We start from the raw sequence: 17,307 nt of genomic DNA, 5'->3' as shown, positions 1-17,307 counted from the left end.
CATCAGTCCATATCAGAGTGATATGATTAAATAACATTTATTCCATAGTTAATACATATATATTGATGTAACAATCTTATTGGATTGTATTGCTTGAACTAGAAACATGAGAAGAATTCTGAACATGCTATGACCTCCATTATGTTAAACAAGAAACACAAAGTGGAGGAAAAGAATTTTTCCAATATTAGGATACGAACACTAAAAAATCACTCAGTTGTTTTTTAATTCAATAAATTGCGCTAACTCATCTGTTGACCATTTCTCGTAGAACCATTCTTCTTGATCTGTTTATAGTGAGGAAACAGAAGCAAACATGCTCTTCAAGCTCTTTCAACTGCTCCATGAAGCAGTCTTTGTTAATACTGTAATCCCTTATTGCCTCCTTCAACATATCGGCATTTTTCTTTCTAGCACACATATCAGCTACAGATCTATTATGTTCAATTTCATCATATAGTCTCCGCACTAGCCGACTCATCGTATCAAAGTCATTAATCAATATGTACACCCCTTTTGCTGCTACATCAAGCTGTGCTATTAGTATTTCAAGTGAACTCGAACTTATCGTTCTTTTATCAACCTTCAATCTCTTCTTGAACAGCTTATAAGAGCAAGCTATTAACCCAGGGGCAGCCACAATGCAAACCATACTATGAAGAATTAGGACTAATAAAGCTATCATAATACCAGTGTACCCTATTGCAATGCTAATTCCAAATACCCTCTTGCAAGATTTCAAGAATTTCATCCTTCTGTTAACTCTTCTGAATTGTGATGATAATTTCTGAAGCAATAAATCATGACCTTCGTGTGACTCGAGAATCTGCACTTGGTTAACAACTGAGAAAGGATTCTTGATGGAAGCAAATGAAGCAAGTTCTCTATATACACTATAATCTTGCCTCGAATCCGATCCCACTTTCACTAATCTAACAGCCCTTCTAATCTTCCTATAATTAGCTCTTGTTTGTTGCACATTTTGAAGTAGTAACTCACAGATTTTGCATGCTTCTAAGGTTATATCAAAGTAGTTAGTAATAAGGGGATGAAGTTGACATGATTCAGGGATTTCAGCAGGTGCTTCTCCACATAGATTTGTATCGAGTTGAAGAGAAGAAGACGACGATAATCTACGATCATGATGATCTAATTTTCCACCTTCCAGTTGTTCTTGAACTTTATTGAACATTTCTACGTAAGACTTAGTTCTTAAGGCTTCAACATACTCTTCGTTCACATTTGACTTGTTCATCAAGCTACCTGAACCGTCATTCTCAATTCTACCTGAAAAATTGCATCAACAAAGTTAAAATCAACATTAATATTGCGCCGTCTAACAACTTATTACATTTTGAGACGAGACGATCATACGATTGAAACATGATATCAGAGAACGAGCCAAGACTATCATAACATGAACCGGAAACAATGATAGTCATAGGCTTAAGGAATCATAGTAGTAAAAAGCAGCCATGAAATACTAATTTTCTTAGAACTAACTAGTGGGTGGTGAAATAATCTCAGGTAGAACAAAGGTTATGGTGAAATAATCTGAGATAAAACAAAGGCAACATGAATAATTCAGCATGAATGTTGCATATATCTAAAAACTAAGCAACAAATTGAAGTTCTGTTATTAGCAAGAAGATGACGAAGGAAGATAACAAGCCCACAAAAAGATTGAAGGAAAAACAGAACTATGACGTGAATTTCAAATTATTAGTAATAGAAAAAGAAGACAATAGTACGAGGAACATGAAGAAGGATATGAAACTTACGTTGTCTTCTGAGAGTCGATTTCAACTTGGACAAGACTAATTTTCTCATTAGATGCATATGTTGAAAGAAGGAGAATTGAAAATGATTTTCCAGAATACAAGCTCTGAAAGCAACTGATTTCTTCTTTGTATATATATGAGTTTCCCTGTTTCTTGAGAAAAAAAAATTATAAGCTTGAAAAAGAAATTGATGGCTTTGAAGATACAAACGTTTATATAGCTTTTATAACACGTTTGCGTCTCGTGCACCTCTCTCTCTCTCTCGCTACGTGTAAAGCATCCACTGAATGGTGTAACTTCTTTTCTTTTTCCTTTTCTTTTCTCTGTTTCTTTGTTCAGAGAGAAAGCTGGGTTTTACTATTGTGTGCAGGTTATCACGTTGACGAATTAAAGAACCCCGTCATACGTTGTTTGGACTTTTTGAAAATGTCAGTCACATTTATGCCGATTTCTTTAAAAATAAATAACTTTTTGAAGGTCCGATATTTCTGATAAATCTTAATAGCATAGCTTATATACTCTGTAAAGTATTTTTATTATATATATTATTTGCGTAATTCAATCTGTTAGAATAATTAACGTGTTAAAAGTGTGAGAACGTCACATTTAAAATTTAACTTGTTAGAGTGGGCACGTTATTAATTACTTAATTATATCTTTTCCAACACACCCCTCACGTGCAACTTTTTTTTTTTATTAAAGGTAAATACGTGGCAATTCTTTTTTATAATGGGTCGATAGTAGTTCAGTTCTGTGTTTGCTCTAATACTATGTAAAGACATAGAGCCCGTTTGGATTGGCTTATAAGTTGACTTATAAGCTGTTTTCAGCTTTTTTGAGTGTTTGGCTGGCCAGCTTAAAGTCATTTTATGTTTAAAATAAGCTCAAAAAAATAATTGGACCCATTTGACTTAGTTTATCTAAAGCAGCTTATAAGCTGAAAACAGCTTATAAGCCAAAAAAAATAAGTTGGACTACCCCAACTTATTTTTTTCAGCTTATAAGCTGCAAACAGCTTTAAGCTGTAAGCCAATCCAAACGGGCTCATAGACCTAAGGCTAATTAGCTCAATCTCAAATACAAGCTCATGTGGTGATCAGAATTACCCAAAATCATATATCATGCATATAAAGAAAAGTATACCTTCTTTTTTAATATTAAACCATTTCACTCATTTTAAATATTTACTTATAGTTACATTTTAATTAAGCGACTTGATAATGTAAAAGATTAGTATAAGTTTATTAAAGTGAAACTCATCAATTGAGACAATATTATCCAAGATTGTAAAAAGAGATTCAATAGTCTATGTAATTTGTTTTTCTGAAGTAAACTATTTATTTAGATGACAATATATTACTGTTATTATGAGGGGGAAAATTTAACCCATGTAATAAAATAAAATGAGGGCAAAACCACCACACAATTCATGTGGATGATATCATTGGCTTGCTACATTGCCAAAAAAGAGAGGGAAAGATCAAATAAGAACTTGTTACTAAAAGGGTATGAAATTTACTAACAATGAGTGCCTTGTAAATGATGTTTTTTCTCTTGCTTTTTTGTGTTCTATGTTTTAGGAGGGAGGCAAATCCGTATAATATAAAATTAGGTACTAGTGATTATGTTTGAAGGTTTCTTAATAAGGAAAAGACGGATTATTTTTGAAAATGTTTGTTAGTTAAATACCTGAATTTACGTTTGTTTCTTGGAGTCCACGTTTAAGCTTCTTAGGGATATAGGAACGGGTACATTTTTCTCAATTGGACTCCTCAGTCCTCTCCATTTTCCTTCTCTCTATTTTTCTCAAGTTTTACCTTAAATTAGGGATACATGGCATGGGTAGAATTAATGCCTAAGGTTTAATTGACTTACATAAGGCCATAATCATGGTTTACATAATTAATAACTTATCCATAAATATATTAAAAAAAATTCTCTCTCTTCCTATTTTAATTTTCCTACATAGTAAAATATTTTTGCTCTTTTACCCCAATTATGTCTCCCACTTATTTTGTTTTCCTACGCAGAAATAGACCTCATTACTCAATTGGTGATATTTTTCATTTTTCTCAATTATGATGCTTACTAATTCACAGAATATAAACCCCATTATTCAAATGGTAATGGTATATTTCTGAAAGAGGGTATACAAATTCCTTTCATTTTTCTTTATCCACATAGCAGGGTTGGAAATCCCCCCTTCTTTCAAAATCTGAAAGATAACGGCAGTCATGATTTTTCGGGTGTTGCAAAAAAAAAATTACACCAAAAATTATTTTGGCGCAAAGAGGGAGAAAAGAATGAATAAACTGTAAACTAATAAAGAGCAAAAATATTTTACTGTCTAGGAAAATTAAAATAGGAAGAGATAGAAAATATTTTAATATATTTAAGGATAAGTTAATTATGTAAACTATGGTTAGAGCCTTATTTTAATCAATTAAATCTTAGCCATTAATTCTAGCTCATGCCATGTGTCCCTAATCTAAGGTAGAACTTGGGGAAAATGGAGAGAAGTGAAATGGAGAAGAGCCCAATCCATTTTTCTCCATCTCTTTAACTTGAAATTAATATCACATGAATTTAGCTATGTTAATAAATTTTTGCTTTCTCTTTTTCTTGGTGAGGTGAGAGAGGAATTGCGTGGTCAACACGTACCTAAAGCGCCTAGTCATAATCTAATAACAACGGTAGTAATAATTACGTCTCAATCACAAACAAGTTAGAATCAACTATATGAATCCTCACTGTTTATTTAAGCTCAACTTGTATCATGATAATACCAAATCACATAATAAAAGTAAAAAATAATTTTTATCAGAAATTCTCTAACAAGTCTAAAACTTATTGCCAACTACAGTACTAGATAATTGTACTGTTAGTCTTTTTCTTTCATTGTGTTTGATCTTTAGCTAAGTCTGCATTGTTTTCAAGGATTTATAGGTATTTTGAGACAACTTTCTTCTATAGGATTTTGGGTCTATCCCGTTTCTTTTTAAGACTTCACTCACTATAGTCTATACACTACTAAAAAAAGGGGATTTTTCCACCAAAAAATTTCGACCTCACTTTTTGGTGGAAAAAAAATCGACCACATGAGGTCGAAATTTCCAAATTAATTTTTTTATTTTATTTTCTGTAGGATTTTGACCACATGGGGTCGTTTTTTTTACGGGAAAATATGATTTCGACCTCATGAGGTTGATTTTTTTTTGTACAAATAATAAATGAAAAAAAAATCATTTTGCACAAAAGTAAATTATATAAATATAAAATAATTAATTAAAAAATTAAAAAAAAAAAAAAATTCGACCGCATGAGGTCGAAAATTTTAATTCAAATCTGGTCAAATATGGCTTAATTTTTTCGACCACATGCGGTCGAAAAATTTCAATAAATAATACACCCACACAGGCGGATGAAAATATTTCATCTCCCCCCAAAACTTTCTCTTCTCTTTCAAAAACATTTACCCTCTCTAAACTCATCTTCCCCAAATTTCCCACCACCCCACCAACACCGGCATTGTCCAAGTAGGCGACACCGTCTAGTTAAACCACTGGAGTAGCCACAAGCCGCCGCCGACTGAACAACGAGCTGGGTTAGTCCTTTTTTTTTTTTCAATCTCATTTTATCATTATTAGTTGCATTACTTTGTATAGTTGTAGTTTAATTAGAAGATTTGTTAACTTTATTGATTGTTCAATGTTTCTTTTAGGTATTAGATGATTTAGATAATATTTCTTTGTTTGCTTTTTGGTAAAAGAAAAGAAAAGAAAAAACAAAGAACGAGGAAAAAAAACTTCAAACGAAAAAAACACATTCTTTTGCTCTTTCATTAGAGCATTTCTTGAAATCTTTAAACCTTTTCGATTTTTCATTCATTTTCCACGAGAAATTGGACTGGTTATTTAGTACAGAAAATAAAGGGATTTTTCAGTTCATTTGCTTACCAGATCTTGGTTGTTGAAAAGTTTGATTTTTTTTTTGAGTCAAGTTGAAGTAATATAGCAATAGAAGAAAAATGAAGTGTTGCTTTTATACTTGTTATTTTTTAGGAGAAAAATCGAGATTGGTTGGCAAATCACTGGTTTCTTGATCTGTTTGAATTTGAGTTCTTTTTATTGTCATTGAGGATTTACAAGTTGATTGATAATATCTGATCTGATTGGAGTTATTTAATAAATGGTACTATTGGATTATTTCTTGTTATGTTTGTTATTAAAGTACAACATTGTTTGATCTGCATTTCTTGATATATATTTTGTTTGTTTTGATCTGTATGAAATTTGATTTAAAGGGTATTATTCCTCATTGTTATCAGGGGATACTTTATGCCATTGGGTTAATTTGGTCATGGTGATAAAGACTTGTTTATGACATTTTATTTTGCTAACTAAGTGTGCTGTAAAAGCTCCAGCTTTGGTGAAAAAATAATAATCATAGATTGCTATAAGTCTATGGATGTTGAAGGGACTATGTTGTTTTCTTTTAATTTGTATGGATTTCATTTAGGTTGAAATTCCAATTAATCTTGTTCATCAAAGCATCTGAACTTTAAGATGACATAGTTAAGGAACTATGGTATGGTGTGTTTAATCTATGTTGGTCAGCTTAGTTATTTAAATTATTTTAGCATGATTTTGTAAGTCATGATGTTGGATTGGTACTCTGTTTGTTTAAAACTTTCATGTGCTGATTAGTTTAACTTATGGGACATAGTTAGAAAGTTGTGTTTGATAAACTTCAAGGAAGATTAGTATAGCTGAGCAAGTGGTCTTTACACCACCTATGAGACTATAAAGCTAATGCAAATTTGTCCTGATCTAGCTATAGGATAATGAAACATAAGACCTAAAACCTGGGAATTTTAAAAATTGTAAAAAGATATGTGTATAACTAAATATTGAAGAAACATTGGGTTTTTATTTCAAGCATGATCCTCCCTGTCCCCTTCTCCCTTGGGATTGGTTGTGTCATTATCTACATTTATGACTGTTCCAAATTCATGTTGCTCCTATATCCCAAATTCATTTTTTCTAACCTTTTTTTAGTAGTGTTATTTTCTTAAGGTCTTTTAGTCAATTATTTTCATATTAGGCTCAAATGATGCATGAATTGTCTAGCCTATTTCTCCTATCTTGAGAATAAATTTGGTACTTTAACAACAAAATCCTAAATTCCAAATTACATTGAGGAGACTACTTCTTCGACAGCAGGTTTGAGCGCACTCATTATCTTATGCTCGAGTATAATACCTTTTATATATGTAGTTATTTTAAAAACAAATGTAAATTTCACATCTTGATCTGCAGTGCATTTAAAAAGTTCCAACCACAACATGCCACAAAGAGCAGAGTGAAGGGTGCCAATCTCTGCTTAAGATAAAGAAAGTAGAAAAAATCTGTTCCATAGTTTTCAACTAAAGTCCAAATACAAATCAAATCGAAACAATAAAAACATAAAACACAAAGTCCCCATAATGTGTGTAGTGTATTGCAGAATTTATTAAATCCAAGAAAGGAAATAACCAGAAGAAACAAGATACAGGGAAGGTTTGGTATTTAGTAGTGGAATTAGGTCCAGCCAATTGGGGTCTGCTAAATGTGATGTCCTTCTATGAATTAGGAATAATACCCTTTTTCTAACCTTTTTTTTTATTGTGTAGATGGTGTGTGATAATTGGGGTAACGTAGACGACCTTCCCATGGTAGACGACGTAGGTCACAGGCCAACGTAGATCATGGTTTTGTGGATGAGGATAGTGAGGAGGATTCGGATCATGTCTCTAACACCCAGCGTTGACTTTTTGATTCGTATACTTTTGGATTCTAATTTTGCTATGTTTTCTTGGATATGTATATGATATTTAAGTGTTTGAATGTAGTATTAATTCGAATTAGAAGTACTTTGAAGGTGAATTTGATTGTAGAATGTAGTTTATGGTTGTTTAAATTTATGATGTTTAAGTGTATCAATGTAGTTGTAATTTGAATTAGAAGTATTTTAAATTGGAATTTGAGGTTGAATTTGATTGTAGAAGTATTTTGATGAATTGAATGTGTTGATGAATTGCATTGTTGATTTGGTTGATGAATGAGATTGGCTGGTGGGATGCTATAAAAGCAGCTGAATGCTGAAATTTTTTTTCCAGATTTTCGACCGCATTAGGTCGAAAATCAACCCAGATATTGATAATTTTCGACCTAGTGAGGTCGAAATTGTACCCAGAAATTAGAATTTCGACCGCATGAGGTCAAAAAATTGGGAAACATTTTGAATTTCGACCACATGAGGTCGAAATCTGGCAACAATATTGCTAAATTTCGACCTCATGTGGTGGAAATTATGATTTTTTATTTTTATTTTTTAATATTCTTTCATATTTCGACCACAAGAGGTCGAAAACTTTAAAAATATATTTATATAAAAATAATATTTTCGACCGCGCGCGGTCGAAATTTTTTATTAATATTTAAATAAAAATAACTTTTTTCAACCTCAGGTGGTCGAAAAAATTATTTTCGTAATTTAGGTAGAAAACTTATTTCGACCGCGTGAGGTCGAAAATTTCCGACCACGTGAGGTCGAAAAAAATTTCACCTTAGCTGTTAGCGACCATGCCTTGTGGTCGAAATTTTGGTCGAAAATTGGCCTTTTTCGACCTCATGTGGTCGAAAATTTTGGTCAAATTTCACTGTTTTTTTAGTAGTGATAGTTTCACATCTACGACCTATGCATTCGAAGGTCGGCTTATAGATATTCCATCTCAACCGCCACTCTCTCATTTTATCCTCAATACTTGCTACTTTCATCTTTTAGCGCATATATATGATCTTTTTAAATCTTATATATAGTCTTGTCTGCCATAATCTAACTTATATATAAATAAAATCTCAACAATCAAAGTGATTCTTTTACTTTTTCGAATTATTCTGTATCAATATCACTGGTTCTCGTAGAGAGAACTCCTTAACTATTGGAGATTTGACATGTTCAAGCGCTTATTTTATACATATGATTTAATGTAAATTTATTCTAGTGTATCATGTAGGTGTAGAAAAAGTCAATTTGGTATATTGGATTAGTAAATGTTGGAGGATACACGGGGGAAAGAAACGGTAAATACTTAATTCGTGTTACATTGGAATAAATAACTTTGCAATCCTATCCACAATTTAAACGTGCATGCGTTATATTAGGTGAACCATGTTTTTTTGTAACTTCTTTGGGTCCATTCCTTTTAAAGTTATCTTTTAAAAAAAATCAATTCATATTCCTTTTCTCATGCAATTATATCAAGAGGACATTCTTTCGAGAATCCTGAGATTTTTTTTTTAAAGAGAATAGCTCGACATAATCCTTTACCATTTGACTAGGAAAAAATGACTAAAAATCTCTTTTAGTCTATTTTAGGATCTCTTACATATAAAATTAATTAAAGATCTACTGGAAGATTTGATGTAAAACTTAAAAGGATTTGTAATGTGTCACAAAATGAATCGACCCCCATTTTAGGTGCAAATACACAACCCATCAGTTGGATTTAATTTGTGCAAACACTTAATGAGAGTAATTTTTACATGGAAGATCTCGTAAAAATTTAATGTAAATTAGGCAAGCTGCAGATTTACTACAAATAAAGCCGGGGATCATATATTACTAATTAATGCTAGTAAGGAAATAACTTATATTACTTACCATTTAGATAATTCTGTTTTATTCACTTTTCCAAAATAAGATATAAAAACGTTTGGAAATCCAGTTCTTCAAATTATAACTTCATATTTCAAATTATGAAGAGATAAACACACATTTTAATTTATCTTTTCGAGTGTGAAGATCTGTGAGAAATATAACGTAAATTTAGTAGTTTTGTGACTTCGTGGTATATGCCGAAACTTTAACGATAAATTATACTACAGAAAAAAGTAATAATGATATGAAGATATAAGAAACACTTACTAGAGATAATTTTCTGGTTAACTAGTCGAGCGTTACTACCTAATTAACATATTACTATGTTTTATAGTTATTGCTTAAAAACAAACAAGGAAACTATTTGACTTGAATCAGTGCAAATACCTTTCCCTTATGCACAAACTTTTTCCAAAATTATCAAAATAATCATTTACGTTATTATAGGTAAGTGAAGCACGAGAAAGTTTCTTACCTTTTGTGAAATAGGAATTTTTACGAGTTATGTAATAAAATATTTTCGAATGAAATAAAGAAGGTAATTATATATACTGGTAACATTGTCGGAAGAAATGGAAGGAAACAAATCGAGTCAAAGAAACTTAGTCTTATACATGTCTTATGATCAAACAAAAAAAAGAAGAAGAAATTGCATAAGCTTCAATAGTTGTCCTCTGCTAAAATAGAACCAACATTAAAAGTTAATTAACTTCAACTTTTTATTGAACTAATGCAAATTTTGACATTCATATTTGCTAGTCTCAGATCAGTTTGTCTAGCTAGCTAAGATAAACATCATTCAAAACAAGACCTAATTGAGGAGTACAAAAAATTAGTACTCCACCAATACATGCCTAAGTTCATAAGCATGATACTGAAACCTAAAAAAAAAAAAAAAAAAAAAAAAAATAGAAAAACACATGCAAATCCTCAAAAGCTAACTAGACAACATTTGCTCTCTTGCAAAGTTTGAGCAATTCTTGGACAACATCATCAATCTCTTCATCACCTTTGGCTCTAATTGTTTCACTCATCTTCTTTGCTTTTGCCCTCATGGATTCTCCACTTTTGTCTAAAACAACCTTATTGATAACTTGAGCTATTGTTTCACTATCAAGTTTTCCATCTTTGTCCCTAACAACTTCCAAACCAACACCTACTTCTTCCACAAGCCTAGCATTCAATGGTTGATCAAGATGCATTGGCATAGCAATTATTGGAACACCAATTTTCATACTTTCCATAACAGAATTCCATCCACAATGACTCACGAATCCGCCGATATTAGAATTTCCTAATATTTTTGCTTGTGGGGCCCAATCTTCAACTACCATCCCCCTTTCACCAACTTTCTTGAAAAATCCATGTGGCAATGCTTCTTCAAGTTTGAGTTTTCCACCTTTTGGAAACCTCACAACCCAAATAAAATTAACCCTACTTTGCTCTAGCCCATGAGCAATCTCTTCCCTATCTTCCTGAGACAAAAAATATTCACTCCCAAAAGAAACAAAAACAGTTGACCCTTTTTGTTTTTGATTCAACCATGTTAGGATTTGTGAGTTGCCATCTTCACTTGTAGGTTCTTGAACTAGTGGACCCACAGGGATGATTTTCTTCTTGGTCAAACTAGATATGTAGTCACAATATTTACCATCAATTTCCTCAAAACCCTTAATCAAAACAATGTTAGAAGACCTCTTGAAGCACAACTTAAGACTAGTTTTATCTTTTTGTTGTTGCTCAATAGGTTCCAAATCTTGCTTTTTGAGCATACGAGTGAACTCGTAATCGCGATAATAAATAGAGGAGAAGGGAAACTCCGAGTTAGGGTACCTGAAAGTGTGAAACATGTGGGAAAACATGGTGGCGCTACTCGTGGCAAAAACAACCGATGGGATATTTTTTTTCGATGCTACTATTGGAGCCCATGGTTGAAGCAAATCGTAAAGAAGCAAGTCGGGTTTAATGGTATTGAGGATTTGGGTGAAAATTGGACGGGACTTGTCAAACGCCTTCTTGAGTGTGGACATGAGATGGGGTGGGAGGCCGTTGGTGGTGTGGTAATTTGGAGGAAGGTCGGGAGAAGAGGGAAGTCGAAGCTCAACGAGGTGAATTTTTTCGGTCAAGCTTTCGTTAATGAGTTTTTGTTTGATGGAAATGAAATTTGCGGGGGTGGAGCACAAGTAGATGGTGAAGTTTCTCGTGACGAGCTTTTTGGCTAACTCGAGAAACGGAGAAATGTGTCCATGTCCCAACCATGGAAACATCAACACACGAACTGGTTTTTGGTTGATCTCCGTTGAAGTATCCATGAAAACGTCTTTTTTTTTTTTTTTTCAATCTTTGATTCTCTAATGTAGTTAGATGAAGGGTGATGTTCTTATTAAGGTAGCATTATAATTTATAATAGATGTCGTTGTGATAATTATGTTAACTTTCATATAAATGGAAAATGGTTAGACAAGGAAAATAAATCTTGAACAAAAATCACAAATTAATTTACATATCTTAACCTTTTTATCTTGTGTATTATGTAAAAGAAGAGTTACTATAGGATCTTTTTATTGCCTTTTAAATCTAGTACTCAAATACCGTTCAAGAAAAGATAAAAATTGGATTTTATAGTTGGAGTATATTTAACTAAATATTTAGATACCATCTACTAATTCACCTTACTACTACGACAACTACGTATCAAATAACAAAGATCCCAAGCAGCCATGCGCTTTTATTTTAATGATTTACAGTCTACTATTTTAATTTCATAGATAAACTCTTAATATGTCATTTCACTCAATGTATGGGGTCAAACTTACTCGCGCTTCGTGTTTACACCAAATTAATATATTTAAATTGTGGTTTAGTAATAAAAATGAAGTGAAAATACACATTAATTTGCCATAATTAATTGATAAAAGAGTATGTAGTAGTAGATGCATGTCATGATATAGTATATTGATTTTGTATAACCTTCGAGTGCGAGTAAGTTTTTATAGAATGAAAGATCTCGTGATAATTAATGAAAATTATGTGTGATACAGATTTTTAGTACAATAAAGTGGGAGAATCATACTTCTAATTATAATAAGGAAATAAACTTAAAATTATGAAGAGGGAAACAGATAATTTATTCATTTGCTTCGAGTGTCCGTTATAACTTCATGTTACGTAACCAAACTTTAACACAAATATAAAAGGAGAACTAATAATGACATATTAATATAAGATCAAATTTTAGAGTCTTTAATTAAATCCATTCGGAACATTAATTAGAAGCTAAAATCGGAAATCAATGATCTACTCTTTGTATTCCCAATTCTAATCAAACATTTTTTTGTTCCTTGAAATAAAAATATAATTGCAAGTTACCCTCTATTGTATTCTTGAGATACTTTAATAGACACAATTTGCTTGTCAAGTACTGAAACGTTACATATTATTTATCTAATTAGCGTATTATGTTATACAATAATTGTTTTAAAACAAACAAAGAAAGGATTTGATAACAATCTATGCATATATCTTTTCCTTTTACACATTCTTTGTCCAAGATCTTCAAAATATTCCTCTGAGTTAATAAAGGTAAGAGAATTGCAAAGGAGATTTTTACATTTTGGGAAATAGGCAACCTTTTAAGAGTTAGGTAATTAGATATTCTCGGATGAAAGAAAAAGGTAGTTGAATATTCTATTGAAATTATTGGAAGAGATGGAAGAAAAACAGTCATAATGGCACGACAATGTAAAACTAGCTTTTGGTTTGTTTGATAAAAAATGTCCCTTCGGGACATATGATTTAAAAAAAAAATAAAAAAAATCGGAGGCCATTTACTCTTTCTATCCCTATTCATGCCAAACAATTTTTAATCTTTACTTAAAAATAATAATTACAAGTTACCCTATGATATATTAAGAGTACTACATTTTATAAGATTATAACTCACGATTTCAAATATCGTGACACATTGGTTTCGCCACTTTAAGATGTTAAATCTCTTGACACGTTAGCTTCGCTACTTTGGGTTGTCATTGGCAATACCAGATGAATTTTGAGAATCTTAATTTAACTAATGTGAATTTAAAATTTTGTTTTTCACAATTTCACTATGGGTTCGGCTCTACTGCGTTAGTCTTTGCTCAAATAATTATCAATGCACCTCCGGATGACTGACACGTGGACTGATAAGCATGAAAGGTTGGGATTACTTTCTAGCTTATTTTCTATTTTTGGTTGTATTCTTTATTAATCTATGTTATGTTGAATAATTATTACTATAATACAATAGAAGAAAGAAGAACCAAGGAAAAGAAACAAAAAAAAACTCAGATTCTTCATCGTTTTAACCTGTTCTTGAAAAATTTATAGAGCCCTCTCAGTGTAGAAAATTGGAACTGTTTTGCTTTATAATACTGAAATGAGAAAAAAGACCAATTAGAATATATAGCATTCCTATGCTGCAAGTACTCAATCAAATTAAGTGACACCGAATTACTTTCATTTTGTAACATTAGGGGTCAAACTACTGAACCTGAGAAAGAATACAAGGCACCATATAGTTTAATAGTACCATTAATAAAGAATACAAGCAAAAATAGAAAATAAGTTAGAAAGTAAACCCAACTTTTCATGCATAAGTCCACGTGTCAGCCATCCAGAGGTACATTAATAATTTTTTGACCAAAGGCTAATGGAGCAGAGCTGACCCCTCAACTATAATGTTATTATAAGAATTCCAATTATAAAACAAATCGCAATTTGACATGGGATTTGAAATTACAAATTGCATTATAACAAAATGTTTAAAAAGGCACAATTGGGGGTCGCTCCGGGACGAGGCACTCCCAAAATGTCCTTGAGCTTAATTGTGGGTTTTATATCCATGAGGCTTACGCTTCGGATACACACCCCGCTCTACACACAGACTTGCCCCACAATTGTATGTAATCGTGTGTAAGTAGCCTTGTAAATCCTCAAATATTCATTAACCGATCTTTGATTCTTGAAAGTCTCTCTTCATCTATCACACTTACTACGAGTAGGAACAAGTGACCCAATATATGTCATGAAAGTGATTTTTTTTTTTTAAAAATGGCATTTTGATTAATGATTAATCAAATCAAAGCTGAGCACATCATGAACAAAGATGGGGAATCTAGTATCTACTCCATAGCATCATACATGGAACCCGAGGCCCCATACGTGCAATTATCTTGTCGATTAGTACAATTTCAATTGTCGCCAAATCCACGGGTACTTGCTAGGGCTTGATCATTTCATTATGTAAGTGCATTCAACGACATTTAAGAAGCGTAATACGACATTTATATAATGTCGTCGTATCTCTACTTTCTTGTAGTGCCTATAGAATTTTTGTTGAGTTCATGCACACATTTATCTAGTCGATTGGTATGATTTCATTTGTTGCTAAAATAATGTGTACTTGCTAGGGCTTAACGAATCTTGTGTTTAAGCGTATTCAATTTTATCAGATGTGCCCGAAGGAATTTACCCGTATTGAATATATTTAATTTTTCTATTCTAGACCTTCAAGATTTTTATAGGTTATCACTCGTGCATTTATCTAGTTGATTAATGTAATTTCAATTGTTGCCAAAGTTATGTCTACTTACATAGGCTTAATCAATACGGTGTTTAAGAGAATCCAATAACTCCGACACTTTTACCAAACCTTCAGAAATTTTATAGGATTTGTACATGCGTTTAACTAGTCGATTAATAAAATTCAATTATTGTTATAATCACGTGTATTTATTAGGGATACTCAAATTAATTGCAAGGGAAAATTGTCATTATGAGTGATTAAGAAGCACCATTACAATGGATTAGAAGAGCCATTCTGGTAATTTCAAAGTAATTCCATTACAATGGATTATAAGAGCCCTTCTGATAATTTCAGAGTAATTGCAAGTGCAGGAACCACATTAGAATCTCTGAAACGAAGAAAAAAAGGGAAACAATAAGAAAAATAAGGAAGTAAAATGTTGCTTATTACCTAATTAGCGTATTCAATTTTATAGTTATAGTTATTGCTTTAAAACAAATAAGGAAAAGATTTAATAAAAATCTATGCAAATAGCTTTTCCTTTTATACTAACTTTCTCCAAAAGTTCCAAAATATTCCTTAGAGCTAATAGGTAAGAGAAGATTCTTACATTTGTGAAATAGGCATAAGAGAAGATTCTTACATTTGTGAAATAGGCAACTTTCTAAATATTAGGTAATAATATATTTTTGGATAAAAAAGGTAATTAGATATTTTAGTAACATTGTCTGCGAAAGAAATGGAAGGAATCTCCGTGACTTTTAATTATGCACTGAAACTTCAGTTATAAATACAAAGAAAGAGAAACGCAATGGCATGCAAGATAATCTAGGATGGCTTAAAAAATATATATATATGACCTAAAGTCAAATTTTAATAAGAGGGCATATGTTTTTTTTTTTTTTCATACTTGTTGTCTAGTATTCTTAAAAGACATAAAACTATTAATTTCACATAGAAATATTGCTATCATTTATATTGGTAAGAATTAATTCAAGTTAATAAAATTTTAGTCATGTGATTGCAATACAATCTGTTGAACATAGTTGTATAAAATTTTATTTACCAATATGAAGATGTGAGTAGCTTAATTCAAAAATCTAAGATATTTCTACTATAGAAAGTAGTCGTTTTGTATAAAGTTTTTTTTAACTTTTTTCTGCAAACTTCAATATTGTATAATTGAAAATGGTTGGGATTAAAAAAAAAAAAAAAAGACAACAACATACCCATTGTAATCCTACAAGTGAGGTCTGGTAAGGGTAGAGTGTACACAAACCTTACCCCTATCTCGGTAGGTAGAGAGGTTATTTCTGATAGATCCTCGGCTCAAGTAAAGCATAAACAATATCAAGATAGCAAAAAAGTTAAAGTAAATAGACAACAAATAGTAATAGAAAACTAAGAATAAGAAATATGCAAATAAAAAATAAAAAAAAATGACGGTACTCATCCAACAAGAAAGGAAAATCATGCTAATCCTACTACTAACCTTCTACCCTAATCCTCGACCTCCACACCCTCCTATCTAGGGTCCTCAGTAAGCTGGAGACTTGCCATATCCTGCATGATTACCTCTCCCCAGTACTTTTTCGGCCTACCTCGATCTCTCTTTCACTCCTCCATTGCCAGCCTCTCAAAGCTCCTCACCGGAGCGTCTGTGTCTTTCCTCCGGACATGTCCGAACAATCTTAGTCTCGCCTCTCGCATCTTGTCCGCCACAGAGACCACTCCCACCTTGTCCCGAATTTCTTCATTTCTGACCATATCTCTCCTAGTAAGCCCACACATCCATCTCAACATCCTCATTTCCGCAACTCTCATCTTCTAGACATGAGAGTTCTTGATTGGCCAACACTCTTCCCCATATAACAACGTCGGTCTAACCATTACTCTGTAAATCTAACCTTTATGTCTTGGTGGCACCTTCTTATTACACAGGATACCAGATGCGACCTCCATCTCAACCACCTTACTCCAATACGATATGTGACATCCGCGTTAATCTCCCCATTACTTTGGATTATAGCCCCTTGGTACTTGAATTTTTCTCTCCTTAGGATGACTTGTGTATTCAGCCTTACTTCCACGTCATCGTCACTCGTCACCGCATTGAACTTGTACTCTATGTACTTTGTCTTACTCCTACTCAATCTGAAATCTTTCGACTCTAGGGTTTGCCTCCAAACCTCCAATCTGACGTTCACCCCGCGCCGCGTCTCATCGATCAATACAACATCACCTGCAAATAACATGCACTAT

At 32.3% G+C, this 17,307-nt stretch overlaps 2 protein-coding genes across 2 annotated transcripts; both read right to left on the bottom strand.

Annotated features, from left to right (window-relative positions):
* Positions 1 to 71: 71 nt before the first annotated feature.
* LOC132628143 (UPF0496 protein At1g20180-like) lies at positions 72 to 2,000 on the bottom strand. Its single transcript, XM_060343879.1, has 2 exons — positions 1,782 to 2,000; positions 72 to 1,287 (listed from the first exon to the last, which is right to left on the bottom strand). The coding sequence occupies exons 1-2, from the start codon at positions 1,837 to 1,839 to the stop codon at positions 248 to 250; spliced, it is 1,098 nt and encodes a 365-aa protein (XP_060199862.1). The 5' UTR covers positions 1,840 to 2,000; the 3' UTR covers positions 72 to 247.
* An 8,054-nt stretch (positions 2,001 to 10,054) lies between these two features.
* LOC132623920 (UDP-glucosyltransferase 29-like) lies at positions 10,055 to 11,994 on the bottom strand. Its single transcript, XM_060338737.1, has one exon. It carries the CDS (start codon positions 11,792 to 11,794, stop codon positions 10,424 to 10,426), a length of 1,371 nt encoding a protein of 456 aa, XP_060194720.1. The 5' UTR covers positions 11,795 to 11,994; the 3' UTR covers positions 10,055 to 10,423.
* Positions 11,995 to 17,307: the final 5,313 nt, after the last annotated feature.

This window comes from Lycium barbarum, chromosome 2 (assembly GCF_019175385.1).
Source record: "Lycium barbarum isolate Lr01 chromosome 2, ASM1917538v2, whole genome shotgun sequence".
Classification (NCBI taxonomy): Eukaryota; Viridiplantae; Streptophyta; class Magnoliopsida; order Solanales; family Solanaceae; genus Lycium; species Lycium barbarum.
Note: the sequence above shows the minus strand (reverse complement) of the source record. Positions and strands in the feature narration are given on the sequence as shown.

Bases quoted from the DNA above. Each gene is read 5' to 3' on its own strand.
- LOC132623920 (XM_060338737.1), bottom strand. From the start codon at position 11,794: ATGGATACTTCAACGGAGATCAACCAAAAACCAGTTCGTGTGTTGATG.
- LOC132628143 (XM_060343879.1), bottom strand. From the start codon at position 1,839: ATGCATCTAATGAGAAAATTAGTCTTGTCCAAGTTGAAATCGACTCTC. The intron at 1,288-1,781 runs GTAAGTTTCATA...GCAATTTTTCAG, and splicing joins ATCGACTCTCAGAAGACAAC to GTAGAATTGAGAATGACGGT.